Below are 18302 nucleotides of genomic sequence, written 5' to 3'. Positions count from 1 at the left end.
CTTTTGTCTTATGTCAAACCAAACTGGTCATATTGACTATTTCTGAAGCAGTTAAGGCTTAATCAAAAGCCTGTTGAAGTCAATGAAAAGACTCCCATTGACTTCTATGAGCTTTGGTCAGTCTCTCAAACTGTTGAGTTAATATTTCTCACGTTGTCCTTAGTATTTTGCCGTAACATTCAAGATAAGATTTTCAAAGGCACCTCGAGGAGTTAGGTGCCCAAAATCTCAATGAGATTCAACTCCTTTGAAAATCCAAGTTGGAGTCAGTGCTCAATAAATACTTGGTTAATGCATTTTCCCAGCCTTTCTGTAATGTGTCGGGAAATTTTCTTTCCCCCATCTGTCTCTTCCTCGGATCTATTCTGCTTCTTCAGGATGTGCTGCTGAATTTGATTCTGAAGAACCAAGCACTCAAGATCAGCTTCTGAATATAAAAGCTTTAGAGGACTGAGGTATATCCATGGTTGCAACCTTGCACTTTATATCAGGTGAGTGTGTCGCTCTTGTAGGGGTATGTTTTAAAGTGATGAATCCTTAAAGATTGTCAAATTGTGTTCCTGAATGTACTGCAGTAGGATCTGTCCTCTTCTGTTAATGACTTGAAGCAAGTGTCTAAGTCCTGGGTATCCACCCTGGCTTTCCCAGAATTCCTGATCCAGGTACAGTGACTTCAGAAGCATGTTCTGTAAACATCCCGATTTGAGCACAGTCACAGCTGTCTCAGGAAACCTGATGAAGAAAATCAGAAGAGGGAAAGAAAAGGAGTTGGAAAGATAAAATCATACAACTAAGGGGTTAGGGCAGGAGAATAGTGTTTGCTCCATTTCTGTCTCTGTCCCCAGAAGTAGTCAGAGTTCTGTTCTGTTCATATTTTATGCAAAGCAGAGATTGTTTTGGTGCTAACTATTTTTCTTGGATGCAGAGGTGTAGAAAGCGGTAACAGTTTAATAAGCACAGAGTGAGAGAGTTGTCCCTCGCCCAAAACATTTGAATCTGGATTTTCAACCCTTCAGTGTTCAGGGGGTGTTTAGAGCCTCAGTTTAGGTCTTTGTCCAGCTCTTGCGAGGATGCACGAGAGCAATTCGGTGTGAGAAATATACCCTGATATTAAAGGGCTGTTACCATGTTAACCCAATAGGTTCCAGGCATATGCTTTAGGGGACACAAGTGGCCTAAGTGTCTTGTGACAAGTCATTCCCTAGCACATGGAAAGGGACTCAAGCGGCAAGCTTTGGAGCTATGGCCAGATTTCAAACTACTCAAAGTCCAGGATTATTCTGGTCCAAGGGTTTGGGTGGTTCCCATTTCTGCTAACAAATGACAATGGATGTAAACTATATAAAACTCTGCTGGTAATAGGCGAGCTGCTTCCACAACAGTGCAATCAGAAATGAATCCAAATGGTTTCAAATCAAAAGGCTGATAACGTGTGCAAGCTGGATATGCGATGACGCATGAAATACTGAAATACCTGTTTGTTTGATAGTTTGGGCAGCTGCCAGTTACAGGGAAAATAATATGCTTTATAGTGTCTGAGGTAGTCATTAGCCACCCCCAGTGTGAGATATAAATATTCACCTCAGTGTGAAATATGCGCACATAGGGCCTGATTCTGATCTCACTCTAATTTTATACCACTGTAACTCCATTAATTTCAGTAGAGCCACTCCTGATTTACACGGGTGCATGTTAGCTCGGACTGAGGCCCTGATATCTGCATATGGGACCTTATCCAAACCTCACTGAAATCAATGGGAGCCTTTCCACTATCTTGAAGGGGACCTGGTTCCGCCCCCATATTGAGACTTGCGCGAAAAGGCAATCCAAGAAACTAAGATATACAAACGTGGGATTGCACAGCTTTCAGTAGTGGTATATGTGGAACAAACATCTTTAGCATCGTCATGGGGGGGCGGGGCGGGGGTGTAAATATCAACGAGGTATATGCGAATGTAAAGGACTCAGTCTTTCTATTGGTTGTGAGCCCTAAGAATCACTATCTAGAAGAAAACTTCACAAACCCAGGCAAGCCCCATCCAGTCCAATTTATTCTCACCAGCGACACATCTGTTTTTATTGAAGAACCTTAACTGTTCTGCCTTATATATTCTGAAAGGAAGGGAATGTTCCAGTGGCATGGGCTGTGACCCTCCGGTACTGTTAGCTAGAATCGCTTCTGTTGCCCTTCTTACCCATCTATGCCTTCCAGGAGCCTGAAGTTGAGTTTTGCTTCCGGATGGTGAGGTCTGCCTGCATTGTCAATGAACACCAGGCGAGAAGGCTCACTTCCCCGGATCTGGGGGGAAAAAAGCAAGAAGTTCACATTTTGGGGGTTCTTTGAGCTGACATTTTGGGAGGAAGGGTAATTTGTATGCAAAGAGTGTTTTTTTGAATATTTAGGGTTGACAGCAATGACAGTCCATAGCAAGGGTGGAACCAGGGACCACGTATTAACTCTTAGAGACAAACTTCTTGTCTGCACCCAGGCCAGTGTGACTATGCGCTGCCCTTTGCCTTGGAGCTGGTAGCAAAACCACAATTTAACCCAGAAGTCTTAAGTTGCTGAGCACATGTACCAGCTGCGCCAAATAAAATGCAGAGGGTCACCATGGCCAGGTCCCTAAAGTTAAACTCATCTCGTCCCCAAGGATTAAATTGGTCTGTAGTAGATTTCTAAGATGAAAGTCAGATTGTCATTATCTAACATTACTGAGCAACCTCAATGTCATACTTCATTCTTAACTGCCTGTTTTATTTATTATTATCCAGGGACAATATTTATTATCAGCCCGGTATTTGATTTCATGGTGAGAAGACAAGTAGATTGAATTTCATTTGTTTAATATTCTGGCAGAATAAAATGTGCGTATTGTTGAAGGAATACAGCCACTGTACGACTGCTATGTCACGCTGAACTTTTACTTCAGAAGTGTGTACGTGGCTACGCAGCCAGAAGGAGATCATGTCATTCTGCTTTTTAAGTGCTGCAACTTTAAATGGAGAGAGATCTCCCTGCCTCATGCTGTCACACTGCGTTTCATTTCAGATGCAGAATGTTACAAAGAGAATCACACACCGTGCTTGCTGCTTGCTCTCTCTCACTCACTCTCAGGACCAGATTCAGATACACTTACACTTACTATACTTTTACTTACACTGAGCAGCAAATTACTCCACCAGTTGTCCCATTGACTTAGTTATACATATAAGAATCTAACCTGCAGACATTTTACATGTTCTTTCTTTTCTCTTACCCTGAAATAAAAGTTACCTAGACATATTTTTCTCTTTGTGGCGGGGGTAAAAACATAACAAGAGTCAATAACAGATAACCAGTCTGGCCTGTTAAAAAAAAAAGGTAGAGGTTAGAAACTGAAAGGATGGAGGCAAACACAATGTTTGGCGATATCATACCAGGATGTGGACCAGGACTAGCTCGGCAGGATTCCTACATTTGTCATGAAGCATTTCTTCCATGCAGGGTTCTGCAGGGTCTGGCTGAAATCCACAGCAGTAACGGTCCAGGCGGTCATGAACCTGTGGGTGACATTTGAAGTATTTAGAGGCTTCAGGAATTTCAGGATGGAGATGTTAAGTTGTAGTTTAACAGGGAACTTTTCATGCCTGGAAGAAAAAAGCTTGATAAAATTTAGAGAAAAATCCAGATTATTCGTTAATGAAAGAGCTGTTTATATAAAAGATTGGTGGGTGTTCAGCGAACCATTCAAAAATGTAGCTGCTTTTCTAAACCATTTTGGTCTGGAAAGTGGACTGCAAAGCTCCCAATAACAGGCTTTCCTGCACGATTTCAGACACTTCCTGCTTGCGGTATTTCAATACTCGATGTTTGCATGGACTGAATAGATTCTGTTTCTATCTGAAACCAAGAGGAGATGCATATAAAAATTAAGGCAAAACAAAAAAAATAAGTTAATTGAATTTTTTTGAACCTCAGAAAGGGATTTTCTCAGGCAAATTCAAATACTGGATGAAGGTTTAGGTTGGTTCCTGTTTTATATGAACCATTTCACCCTTCCCTAATAATAATCAAAACAACTCTTGATAGAAATGAGAAGAATGAACAAGGGAGCGTGGGGAATTGTTCTATGCTTGCTTGGCCCCTTGGTATATTCTTAAGACCTGCATAGTGCGGGATTTGTCCTGTGTGCAGTTTGCAGATCAAGGTGGCTACTCCAGGTGGGGCACTGTAACTTGCTTTAGCTGCATCTGTGTTTAGTAATTCATGGGCACTTTTGAACCTGCTCCTCCTCACTCCTGACAGCCCATTCAATGAAATGCTGATGCCCTCCCTGAAGTCCTGCTCCTGCTCTGGAGTCTTTACTGGAGTGTGCATTATACAGTCCGGGGCACAGAAACAACTCTCCTCTTGTGGATCCTTCATCTAATGTCTAGATTTTAATTTAACATCTTTGAATTTAGACATAGGGATGAAGCAATTTGACTTTGGGTTTATTCCCCCGGTTTTTGGTAGGTGAGTGCCCCAATATTAGAACCACCACTGCTAGGAAGGAGCCACCTCTGGCAGCAACTGGCATGTCTGAAATTTTCATCCAAATCCTTAGGGTCACATCCTCCCCTGAGTATACGGTTTGGCACAGGGAAGAAGGAATCCTTTCATAGGATGTTATGGGGTCACTACTTTAGCCCATTGCCTACCTGCTGTATGCTTGCCACACAGAGGGAATGGCTGGTGGATCCCCCTCATGGCAGACTGGCTGATCTAAACCTCCCTCCCCCCAACCTGCTCCATTTACTAAACCCAGGCAGAAGGTGTTGGGCTGCATGACACCTAGGTATGCATAGACTTTCTACATGAACATGGGCTCCCGTATTTGTCCCTACCCCACTCCTGAAGAGTGGAACCACCTCACTTGTGCTGCACACATGACACGCCGTATCCTTGGAGGAAGAAATAGGATTTGACTCTTCTTCAAGATTAATGTTATCATTATCAAGTGAAACCCAGAAGCCATAACCCCTTTCTAATTTTTCATGCCCCACTCTGTTAGCTTTGTCACAATAAGCTATTGATTTTTACGCTTCTTTGTACAAGGCAGACGGTCTGCTGTCTCAGTTATATAATAATCACCCCAGAGGTGTGCAAAAGTGCCAGGGCTGCATACAGGAGACTGACTCACTGCCTCCTCCGAACAAGGCCTGGCCAGAGCACAGCAGCATAAATCAGCTCCTGCAAACACATCACACTTTCCTGAAATGGGACCAGTGCTGCTGAGGCAGGCAGAATTTCCAGAGTACGTAGCGAAACTGACCGATTTCGCATGACATTGCCAAGGAATCTGGTTCAAACCAGAGACATGTGAATCTATAGCCTGGTTTTGGGTTATGAACCTGTAACTCAGGTCAGGTTCGCTGAGGTTCATGAACCTTTCAGTCAGGCTGGGCCAAATTTCAAGTGAACCTGAGCTGAGTTTCAGGTGCCAAGGGGGAGATTTATGATTTTCAGTGGAAACCATGTGATATTAGGTAATTTCCACAGTTTCAACTTAACAACTACCAGAAATGTTAGCTGAATTGTGTTTTGTCTGAACCCCAAACTCAAATCAAAGCACAGAGGAATAAAGTGATATAAGGAATGCACAGTTTGATTTGTGTGACCATTATATTCCTAGCCCTCTTAGATCCCAAATTAATTAATTTGATGCCATGCTAGTATTTCTTAACACAGGCCCATCGGCTGATGTTTAATGAGGCACTCCAGGCAATATTTCTCCTTCAGGGAAACCCTAGAGCTAAAGTATTTTCTGAAATCAAATGCATTTGAACTCAGGAAAATGTCACACTTATTCCATGCACATCCTATGTTTAGGTGCCTGAAAGTGCAGCACACTGATTTCTCCCACCTTTTGTCATTTTCCATCATAGCAGAATTAATAGTCTGGGCAGAACATAAAGAAAATCTCAGCTGATTTACAGAGAGAGCCAATGTGCTTGTGCACTAGACAGAAGTTTGACTCGGCATCCTCACTGGGAGACTATGAAAAAAATCATAAGTTGTCATGCACAGGAGGAGACATTGGCCACATTTTCAAAGGTAACTGCATTCCAATTTGGCTGGGTACTTATGTCTGCAAATGCAGCGTTGCAAACTGGGAAATTGCACATGAGAATGGGTAATAACATCTTGTGACTTCCCTCCCACCACTCTGGGGGGAAGATGGCAGCCAACAGCATGCATGCCAGTGAGACAGAGGGTCAGTTTGGAGAGTGAGCATCATGGAAATACTCTTATGGAAAGAGGCCTGGGATACTTAATGTTCATGCAGATCAGACAAGACCTAGATTTTGCAGGTGTCATCTGAAAAACTCCTACGAAATATATTACATCAGATTCCTATGTCCTGCCTCAGGAGGGAACAGCCCTTTTATTAACTGCACAAGTATTCAACTGAGTCTGAGTCTGCTCAGGTGTCTAGAAACAGTCAAGTCACACTGGGCATGCTCAGAGGCTTGAGACATGCATTAATATCATCAATCTCATGGTTCTATTACAGCGGTTCTCAAACTTCATTGCACCACGACCCCCGTCTGACAACAAAAATTGCTACACAGCTCCACGTGGGGCTGAAGCCATAGCCCGAGCCACGCTGGCCTGGGCAGGGGGGGCTGAAGGCCTCAGGCTTCGGCTTCAGCCCTAGGTGGCAGAGTTCAGGCTTCAGATTCAGCCCCGGGGCCCAATGTGTCTAATGCAGGCCCTGGCGACCCCATTAAAAAGGGGTCATGTTTGAGAACTGTTCTATTACATCATTTTATTAGCATACTCAGCCCCACCCTACTATATAATACCTTCCTTTCTATCCCCTCTCCTCCTTTGCTGAAGGCTGACCCCAGCCCACACTGTATTTTCATTAAAAAAAAAAACCTCCCTTGCCTGGTACTTGTGGTAACTGTTGTGTGCCCATCTGGATATGAACGTATTGCCTCTGCTCCACCCACTAGAATGTGGGAGGCTGTACCTTTTAGCATGTTGCTGGGAGACTGTTTTTAGGAAACCAAGGAATAAATGTATATTAGAAGAACAGAAGTTATAAGGTACAGGCTGAGTCTGACATCTGACTTAAGTCTCTCTCCAGGAGCTGGTTTGGCTAATTGTCCCTGGCTGACGACGATGATCTTGCAGAACAGTTGTGATGCACAGTGTAGAGTTGACGCACCTTCTCTCGACTGACATCTGCTCCCCTGGACAGTCTGTGTCTTTATTTACGTATAGGCAGAGCTAAGGTAAGACCATATTCCACCTAGGCTTTACTTATACAGCTTATTACATCTTGTACATTTCTGTAATAGAAACAGACACATACCATCCATCTAATGATCTCAAATGCTTTCTAAGCATTAATGAGTTCAGCCTCTCAACCACCCTATGAAGGAGGTAAGTATCATTATACCACTTGTACAGATGAGGAAACGGAAGCAGAGAATTTCAGTGACTTAGCAAAGACACCAGAGACTGTCTAGAGCAGTACCAGGAATAGAATTCAGGTCTACCAACTCAAAGGTCTACAATTTAGAGATGAGACTATGCATTATATTTGGGGTTTGCAAGGGTTCATCCAGCCTGGAAGATTTACCATGTTACAACCTATTGCAGGTTTCATACCAAAAGAACAAAGCATGATCTGGAAAAATTCATGCCTAGGCAAAGACTCCAAAAAAGTTTAAATAAGTTTCAACTCTTCCAAATTGGTGGCAAGTCACTCTCCATGAGCAGTATATATAGCTTATGACAGTATAGCCAAAAGTACCATTATGGCCATTGTATAGTGTGACTTCCTGCATAACATACCATAGAACTTCACTCTGATTCTTGCACTGAGTGGAATGAAGAAAGGTGGGGAGCGGGAACCATGGTGTGGGGAGGGGGAGAGGGGGAAGTGGGCAGGACCAGGATGGGGGAGGGTGGGCTGGAGAGAAGCAGAGGGAGACAAGGGCAGGCTGTGGGCACAAGGACAGACGGGTCTATAACCACTACAGCACACTCATCTTCATTCTAGCATTTCCTAACTTTGGACGGCTTAACTATGAAACCTTAATAATGTTCTTTTAATGTAGTTTTTTTGGGGGGGGATGAACTTAACATTTATATTGTGGGATTGCCTAGAAGCCACCCAGCTCAGGGCCCCGGTCATGATAGGTGTTGTACAAACATATAAGGTAAATGACCATCCTTGCCCCAAAGAGCTTGCTGTTTAGAAGACCAGACCCAACAGGACAATGATGAAAACAAGTGGGTTGTGGTGGGGAGGGTGAGGGAGATGGGATAACAGCAATAACAGGGTGAGTGCAATTCTTAGCCAGTCAGGAGCAGTGATCACAGCTCTCCACCTACCTAGCCATCAGCCGATTGTAGTTTGCTATCTGCATTACCGAAGAGGTGAACTTTCTCTGGATTTGGACACATAAAGGGCAGCTTGGAAGAAAGAACAAAAGAGCATGTCAGAGACATGCTGATAATGGCTGGCACTTGACTCTGGAACTCACTCCCCGCCTTGGTCTGACAGACCTGGCATTTATTGACTTTGAGGACATTCTGAACCCCTTACCTATTTTCTACTTTTGTTGAAGGATGGTGGGTTGAGGGATGGGAGGTGCTCAGGTCGGGGATGGTCATTCTAGAGTTTATTTTATTTTACCAGACAAGCGCTATATTTTCTCTGGGTTGGTTTGTATGGGCAATTTCTTGTGTGGCTGATTCTTATTTACACTGAGGCTCCTTCACATTGTTCTGGCAACATAAAGGGGCCTTAATGAGGGCTCACATTATATATGCATGCATTTTCCAGCCCCTTTACATTGCCAGAAAGGTACAAAGGGGCCTCAGTGGAAATGAGAATCGGACCCCATATATAAAATTTTGGACAAAATGTGGACAGTTTCTTTCCTGTGGTGCCATCTGAGTTTTGCATGAAAGGTTGCTATGTAAGGATCATATATCTCTACCCCCCGTGGTTCTCACGACATCCCTAGCAGACTTTAATCATGTGGAACTGGGTCATTTGGGCCTAATTCTACCTCGACTGAAGGTAATGGGAGTTTTGCTATTGACATCAAAAGGGACTAGGATTTGGATTAATTTAACCTATTGTATTTTGATGGATTCCTGCCATGTTTACCGTAAGATCAATGTTGCCAGTTGAGGCAGGAAAGTGTAGACAAAGGCAGTATTATTGAGCCAAATCAAGAGAGAGATGGTATGTGAAGTGACCAGCCAACTCAAAGCTAAAAATCACTACCTAAGAGATGAATGCTGCAGACATTGCCAAACTGGGAGATAACTGAAACAGAGGTGTTCTAATCCTGCTTTCTAGCAGCACTGCTCAGCGAGTGAACAGCAGTGTTCACAATACACTGTGCTCTCTCTTCTGGTGATTTTTCTTGGCAGCAAACATTTTGCTTGTGGAGAGAGGTTCATAGAGAGTGATTTGAATCATGTTAGTGAGCTACAGGGCTAGCTCAGTAGTGGAGGAGGGATAGCTCAGTGGTTTGAGCATTGGCCTGCTAAACCCAGGGTTGTGAGTTCAATCCTTGACGGGACTACTTAGGGATCTGAGGCAAAAATCAGTACTTGGTCCTGCCTAGTGAAGGCAGGGGGCTGGACTCAATAACCTTTCAGGGTCCCTTCCAATTCTATGAGATGGGTATATCTCTCTCTCTATATATATAGTATGAAAAATAGGAGGAGTCTCTGTGAGGTGTTCATAAAGGATTTTGATCAGTACAGCTGGCCTTTAGGAGCCAATGTATATTAGAGAGGCTGCAAATAATAGAGGCACTCCTTTAGGGGAAAGACCCATAGAACGTAATACAGAATGATAACCCTTGCATGGAATTTTTGGATCATCCTATAGAATTCACTACTGAATTCTATCCCTGCTCCAAAATTCTACAGAATGGTTCAGGATTCAAAGGATTTCATTCTCTATTAAATCCTATTGGGTTTTTGAGTCATTTCTGAAGAACTGTGTTACATTTCTATAATATCCTGCTGGCTTCATCCCTATTTAGCTTGATAGGACTTTTCCATTAGTGATGATCTCTTTGGAGCTATTGAGAAACTCTGTGGTTTGTTTTTGTCATTTGGTCTGCATACACCTTAGGTAAAAGTCTCCCTCAAACATCATCCTTTTCATTTAGGGCCCAATCTTCACCTTGAATCCAATGAGATTTTTGCTATGGGGCCCAATTTTCCCAATGGAAACTGGATCAGGCTCTTGATGTGTTCTGAGTGGCGGGGCAAGGAAGTGGAAAAGAGACTAAACTTGTCCCGAATCTTTCTCTTCCTGGTATTTTTGAGTTACTGTCTGGTTTCTGTCTGGTATGCCCGTGGCCCACTGTAGTCTCCCCATCACTGCTGCGGTTGAATCTGAGATCTGCCATATCTCTACACAGGAGAAGAGGCAGTAGCTGTTCACATGGTGCACTGGCAATCAGTCCACAAAGGGGCAATGGTGTTCTCCTATAAGAGAGTTACTTTCCTAAGCCTCCTGGCCCAGAGATAAATTGCTACTCTGGAGTTGTGGAGGATTACAAATCAAAGAGCAAAGAAGGAATCCATGCTGGACAGCTTTTTCCTGGGGGTGGGGGGACAATAACACTATCAGGGCCTGACATCACACAAGCGTATGCTCATGGCCGGGAGATGGGAAGTGGTGGTATTGGAATGAGGGGGGCAGAGAATGGAAAAATGGAAAAAGCTAAAAATGATTTACACAGCTGGTGTAAATCAATGTAGCTCCACTGACTTCTATGCTGATTTACACCAGCTGAGGATTTGACCATATGGTTTTTAAGTAAAAACACCAAGGGTGAAGTCCTGGTCCCATTGAAGTCAAGAGAATTTTCCCACTGATTTCATTAGGGCCAGGATTTCACCCCATAACGCCACTAACTCAAACCCGGATGTGTTTATTAGTAAGTTCTAAAGTAACAGTCACACACAAGAAAGCCGATCCCAGAATTTCCATTTCTGCTCTTTAAACACTTATTTTATTTCCTGCTAGATTCGTTTTAAATATGAATGTTAATGTAAAATATTCCAGTCATGACTGGATTTGTTAAATCTAGTCATGATTGACCCCTTCTGCCAGCCATGCTTTGAGGTGATAAAGATTAATGGTTAAGCTCTGCCAAAAAAAAAAAGGTAATGGGAACACATATTTTAGCAGAGATTTTAAAAAATCTTTCATATAGTTTCCCCCCGCTAATGCTTGTCCCTACAGTGCTAAGTAATACCCCTGAGGTGTATAAATAAGACTCCATCTCCCATATAAACCATCTCTTCTTCCTCTCAGTTGCCCCTAATAACTCACAATTCTCTGTTCAGAGACACTGTAATAATCCCCCATAGCAGCAGGTTCTGATTTTCCAGATGGAAGATTAAGCACTCTTAATCCACACACAGAAGAGAAGGAAAATCTCCATGATGGGGGAAGGATCCTGGTTAGAGAAAAAAAAAAGCTGATTTTCAGCAACAAAAAGACACCCAGAAACAAAAGAGTCTGGATAACATGAGACTGACATAAGATTCTTTTAAATGAGCATGACCTCACACCAGTGTGAATCAGGAGTAACTCCACCCAAACTAGTGAAGTTACACCAGGATAAAACTAGAATAAGTGAGATCAGGATCAGGTCAGATGTGTCTGAAGCTTGCCTGTGTATCCATGTTCCCCTTCAAGTCCAAAGGGCTTTGCATGTACAAACTATACAAAAGCACAACTTTACACTGAGCTTGCAAACTGCACAGTACATTGAGAAGTGATAAAACAGCTGTCTCTCCCTTCCACACACATTGATTATTAAACACGTTTACTGAAGATTGACAGCTACGCCAACACTGATTTGTGAAAGTAAAGACATTTTTGTTTAAAATGTGCGTTATAAATGACAAAAAAAGCCTTTTTGTGCTTCTCTCTGATACATAAAGCAGGTTGGAAGGGCTTTTGGCGTTTGAAAATGTGCTTGGGTTATATTTGGTTGGTTGGGGGGTTTTCAAATTAGGAAATCAGGTCCTGTCTAGGCTTGAAGACACTACAAGTACTAATGAAGTGGTGACATCAGGAGGTTAATGAGGACCAAAAGCTCACAGAGTAGGACAGTACTTAATAGCAAACATACAGCTTTGCCAGGACAGGATGGGGTTAATGTTAGAGGGACAAGTGTGTATTTTGTAATTAAAAGTTGCTGTTTCTTACAAGATGCTTCTGCTAGGCTGCTTTTACCCACTGGTAAGCCAAAGAGTTCTTGACATCTTCTTTTCTAGGAAACCTAATCCTCTGCCCATAACCCCATGCCAACGTTTTTAAGGAAGCCTGGAGTACTTCAGGCATCACTGTTTGACTTGGTTGGCGTAATGCTAACCAGGAAATGAGTGGCAAAGACCCAGCAAAACTAGATGAAGCTCCTTGCTTTGCTGCACAATTCTCTACTTGAAGAGTAGTTCATTCTGCAAACAGACTGAGTCTGGTGGTTTAGGAAGTTTGCCGCACTTGATCCAGCAACTACGACACTGAAGGTTTGTTCGGAATGGAAACCTACTGTGTACGGTTTCAGTCTTTTCCAGTGTCGAGTCCCAGACACTCTGAAACCTGAAAAATTAAAACAAATGATAGTGACAGCTCCCGTGGTAAAGCGGCAGCAATCCAGCATATCCCTGCTAAAGGCAGAATTCCCCTGGTTTCGTGTCAGTGTCAGGCTTCTGACTGAATCAGTCATCTGTGTGAGAAATCCTTGTACAGAGTTCTACTGATTGATGATCCAGGCTTCCTGTTCTTTATCTGCCGTTTGAAAATTCAAATAAGATTAGATGATCATGACAAACTGAAAAGCTAATGAAAACATGAATGAGTCCAGACTGCAGGCATTCCACGTTCCTACTAGGAATACGGGGTTGTCCTGAGGCTGAGTGGAGTCTTATGGTAACAGAGCTTACAGATGGTGAGCTATACTTATGGTGTAAGTCACCACAGCACCTTTTATGTCAATGAATCTACACTGATTTATTCCAGCAAGAGTTCTGGCCCCAGTATCCAGCCTGCCTCCTCTTCCCTTCCCCTCTCCCCCCACCTTTGCTCTTCAAGGCAAAATCAGGCAACTTTTCCTCAGGTAAGTAGTGCCATTTCAGTCCATAGGATGATTTGACTGACTATTGCAGGACTGAGCCCTGTGTCACAGGTTGATTATCAAATGGTGTTGTGAACTCCACTAATCTGATTCATAATGAATCACAGCCATGGGGTAGTGGTACAGTGATCAGCACATGGTTATGACCCCACAGACCTACTTTAACTCAGAGTACAAAATCATCCTAATTAGATGATGCCACTGGAATATGAAAAGGACTATTTAAAAAAAAAACTTTCACTTTTGCACATTTGTCCGGGATCCATTTTAATCACAAATCTGCATGGAAAAAAACCACTGTTTCCTACTTTGAAAACAAACAAAATCAGTGAGTTTTCATTTCAGATGTTAATTTGGGTTTGGAAACCAAACAATCTGGGCCTAAGTTCTGCTTTCTCTTTCAACCTCCCATTTGCTTTCACTGCGCCGTGACGTGTTCTGTTCAGTGAGGTGTCTGAAGAAGGACTGCATGAGCTTGGATGGAGACACACACCTTTGCCTAGGCTACTTTGACTATTCTGGAGGCCAGGCACTCTTGTGTTTTAATCCTGGCTCGGTCACTGATATGCTGTGTGACCTGGGGCAAGTCATTTGGCTTTGTGCCTTAGATTCCCCATTCATAAAATCGGAATAATAATGCTTACCTGTCTGCCGCCCAGGGGGTTTGTGAGGGTTAATTAGTATTTCTAAAGCATTTTGACTATGGAAAGTCTTTTATTAATGCCACGTATAATTATAGAGACAAGGTGGGTGAGGTAGAGACTGATGAGAAGCATTTGAGCTACACAGAGGTCTTCTTCAGGTGTGGGAAACTAAGTCAGAGTGTCACTGCAAAACACAAAATGGAACAGATTGTTTAGCACATTTTAAGTACTTATGCTAAACAATCTGTTCCACCTTGTATGAAGCAGTGGCCCTTTGAGTATGTTTCCCAGACCTGAAGAATTCTGCATAAGCTTGAAAGCTTGCCTCTCGCATCAATGGAAGTTGGTCTAATAAAAGATATTAACTCACTCACCTTGGTTTTCTAATATCCTGGGACCGACACATCCACAACAAACACCGCATACACATATAATTATGAGAGTAATAATGTGTACTTCTGCTGGGGTTGTTTGGCTCACATTTTTTTGACACCAGAGTTGGAGACCTTCCCAGATTTCCCCTCTCCCCAACTTTGTGAAACAAGACTTTCACTGAAACAAGACTTATAGCTATGCCCAATACACACACACCCCCACACATACACACTAAAGAGAAGAAAAAAGAAAGACAGGGATTGGTCCACCACCAAGCATACCTGTAGGAGAAAATCAAAGAGTGCCAGTTTGGCCCACTCTGTGTGCAGGACACTCAAACACGGAGCTATTCCGAGGGCTGCCCTGGAATCTGCCATGCCACACCGCTGCTGCAGCAGAGACTGGTACTGTAGCCACCCCAGTGCAAAGGAGTTCTGGTCATTGTTGGCATCATCTAGGTGCTGGATATCAGGCACCCACCATACGATGGGCCTTGCGGCACCATTGGTGTATTTGTAGGGCAGCAGGGGACTGCTGAATTTGCGGGCCACTGCAGGCAGACTCCTATTCAGCCCCAACACTCTGTCCAAGTGGAAAGCTAGCACCTCATAGAGGTCACTGGGCCGCTTTATTAATCCACAGAGCCCATCGGAACAGTCTCGTTTAGGGTCAGATGGGGAAGTGTCTTGGCTGGCCAAAAGGCTGACTCTGAGTATTTGTCCGTGGGCAGGAATTCTGGTTTTGGTCACTACTTCGCTATTTGCCAGCCATTTCATCTTCTGCACATCGTCTGCAGTAAACCAAGGTGGGATCCTCTCACCAAACCTCAGGCGGCCCTCCCATTTGGCAGAAAGGGCATCTTCTGGAGTCTTCACACACCATTCAGATGTCTGTAACTGCGTGGCCACACCCACCCAGAAATGAGCTCCTGGCTCTCCAGGCCTCTGGGAGTAACTGCCTGTCTGTCTCTGCGTGCCTGCTGCACCTTTGAAGGGCAGCCTGCTATCTGCTTCCGAGATAAAGGCTTTAATCGAATCTGAATGCTGCGGCTCAGCGCCAGCTGCCTGCACATCTGGTTTGCGTTGGTCCTGTGCCACAGTTGGCTGGCTTGCAAAAGAGTTCTTAAGAAGTAAAACAAACTCCGGCTTTCCTTCCTGAAAACCCCTTTTATTGCTGAGTGAAGGAGAAAAGAAAGGGGCCTCCTCCATTTGTGGTTTCATATCTGCCTTTTTCCCTGTCAGCTTATAGAAATGAACATTGTTCCCTGTATTCTTTAGAGAAAAATGAGTATTAAGCTCCCTTTTCTTCTCACCACTGGTCCTGCGGGGAATGTTTTCATGCTGTAATTTACTGCTGGCTTCAGAGCTTTTCACAACGTTATGTTTCCTAATCTCCCCTTTGTGCTTTCTCTTTCCTTTCAGCAGTGTGTGGTTTTGTCGGCGTAGGCTGCTTGGCTGGTTCTTTGGCTTGCAGGCAGAGTGGGGATGGTGTGAGGATTGCCTTTCCTGATCGGTGCCAGGGGGAGCGGGTTCCCATTCTCTGTGGTCAAAGCTTCTGGCCCGCCGGGGGACAGAGGCAGTGGTGTTTGTCCACAGACGCCTGGGCCGGATGACTTTCCCATGTGGCTCAGCTAGTGCCAAGAACTGGAAATCGGACTCAGTTGGAAACAGCAGAGGAAAACCAGTAAATGCCACCACAGAGAAGGCAAGCAAGAAGCAGAATCCAGCCAGAGGTGGTCTCTTCAGCCTCATTCTTCTCCATGATCTCTGAGCCTGTGGAGTCAGAAAGGACAGCCTTATTGACTGCATCACAGGGGATAGCTAGAGCTAGGGCAGAAGCTGTCTTCATGAAATGTATTGGCCTGCAGGGAGTTGGGTTGATCAGTGCAAATGGTATCTGTAGATCATATTGTGTTAGCACTCGCTAAGGCTCCAGTTCAGCTCCCACTAATGCCAGTAGAAAACCCCCAATGACATCAATGGGAACAGAACTGGGCTGTGATGTAACTCCATGGGCTTCACCAAGGCTGAATTTGGCCTGAAGAGTAGAAGAAAGTGAAAAAGGCAGAGATTTTAATTAAAAGGGCAATTGTGCAGCATCCTGGCCATTGCAAAACATGCCTCACTGAATCACCAGCAGACTGATCATGTCTTATTGTTGGGGACAGTGGAAGAGCAGGAGAGTTTAAAGGAACATCTGGACAGACATAGATTACCAGTGTATAAGGAATGTTCCTCAGTGGTGGATTTGCTAATATTGCAGGACTTTGGTCTGTATTTACCATATCCCTCTATATCTCTGCCTCGTCTCTGTCTCATTCTAGTTTTGTATAGATTCATACAGCCCAAGGCCAGAAGGGACCACTGTGATCACCTAGTTTGACCTCATGTGTAACACAGACTATAGAACTGCCCCCAAAATAATCCCTAGAGCAGATCTTCTTGAAAAACATCCAATCTTAACTTAAAAATTGTCAGAGCTGGAGAATGACCCTTTGTAAGTTGTTCCAATGGTTAATTACTCTCACTATTAAAAACTGGACACCTTATTTCCAGTCTGAATTTGTCTACTTCAACTTCCAGCCACTGAAAGTTGTACCTTTCTCTACTAGATTGAAGAGCCCATTAAGAAAACAAAGAAAGAGGAAGTGGGACCGCTGAAGAATGTAGATGGAGTGGAGATTAAGGATAATCTAGGCATGGCACAATATCTAAATGAATATTTTGCATCGGTCTTTAATAAGGCTAATGAAGGGCTTAGAAATAGAGTGAGCAGGACAGAGGGGAATAAAGGAGGGGGGATTGACATTACAGCATCAGAGGTGGAAGCCAAACTTGACCAGCTAAACGGGACTAAATCGGGCGGACCGGATGATCTTCATCCTAGAATATTGAAGGAACTGGCGCGAGAAATTGCAAGCCCCTTAACGATAATTTTTAATGAATCTGTAAACTCGGGGGTGGTACCGTTGGACTGGAAAATAGCTAATGTGGTTCCTATTTTCAAGAAGGGGAAAAAGAGTGACCCGGGTAACTACAGGCCTGTTAGTTTAACATCTGTAGTATGCAAAGTCTTGGAAAAAATTTTGAAGGAAAAAGTAGTTAAGGACCTTGAGGCGAATGGCAATTGGGACAAATTACAACATGGGTTTACGAAAGGCAGATCGTGCCAAACCAACCTGATCTCCTTCTTTGAGAAAGTAACAGACCTTCTAGATAAAGGAAATGCGGTGGATCTAATATACCTCGATTTTAGTAAAGCGTTTGATACTGTGCCGCATGAGGAATTATTGGTTAAATTGGAAAAAATGGGGATCGATATGAAAATCCAGAGGTGGATAAAGAACTGGTTAAAGGGTAGACTGCAGCGGGTAGTACTGAAAGGTGAACTGTCAGGTTGGAGGGAGGTCACCAGTGGGGTTCCTCAAGGTTCGGTTTTGGGTCCGATTTTATTTAATCTATTTATTACTGACCTCGGAACCGAATGTAGGAGTGGGCTGATAAAGTTTGCGGATGACACAAAGTTGGGAGGTATTGCCAATTCGGAGAAGGATCGGGATATTCTGCAGGGAGACTTGGATGACTTTGTAAATTGGAGTAATAGTAATAGGATGAGATTTAATAGTGAGAAGTGTAAGGTGATGCATTTAGGGATGACTAACAAGAATTTTAGTTATAAGCTGGGGACGCATAGGTTGAAAGTGACGGAGGAGGAGAAGGACCTCGGAGTCCTGGTTGATCGCAGGATGACTATGAGTCGGCAATGTGACGTGGCTGTGAAAAAAGCTAATGCGATCTTGGGATGCGTTAGGCGAGGTATTTCTAGTAGGGACAAGGAGGTGCTGCTTCCGTTATACAAGGCACTGGTGAGACCTCATTTGGAGTACTGTGTGCAGTTCTGGTCTCCTATGTTTAAAATGGACGAACTCAAACTGGAACGGGTACAGAGAAGGGCCACTAGGATGATCCGAGGAATGGAAAACCTTTCCTATGAAAGGAGACTCGAGGAGCTCGGTTTGTTTAGCCTAACCAAAAGAAGGCTGAGGGGGGATATGATTGCTCTCTTTAAATATATCAGAGGGATAAATACCAGGGAGGGAGAGGAATTATTTCAGCTCAG

General features: G+C 43.7%; 1 protein-coding gene across 1 annotated transcript; it reads right to left on the bottom strand.

Annotated features, from left to right (window-relative positions):
• Window positions 1-521: 521 nt before the first annotated feature.
• On the bottom strand, window positions 522-15991 carry GASK1A (golgi associated kinase 1A). The gene is made up of 4 exons (XM_065400221.1): window positions 14465-15991; window positions 3418-3540; window positions 2196-2299; window positions 522-732 (listed from the first exon to the last, which is right to left on the bottom strand). The coding sequence occupies exons 1-4, from the start codon at window positions 15989-15991 to the stop codon at window positions 522-524; spliced, it is 1965 nt and encodes a 654-aa protein (XP_065256293.1).
• Window positions 15992-18302: the final 2311 nt, after the last annotated feature.

This window comes from Emys orbicularis, chromosome 2, assembly GCF_028017835.1.
Source record: "Emys orbicularis isolate rEmyOrb1 chromosome 2, rEmyOrb1.hap1, whole genome shotgun sequence".
Taxonomy (NCBI): domain Eukaryota; kingdom Metazoa; phylum Chordata; order Testudines; family Emydidae; genus Emys; species Emys orbicularis.
The sequence above is the reverse complement of the archived record's forward strand: the minus strand, read 5'-3'. Positions and strand labels throughout refer to the sequence as shown.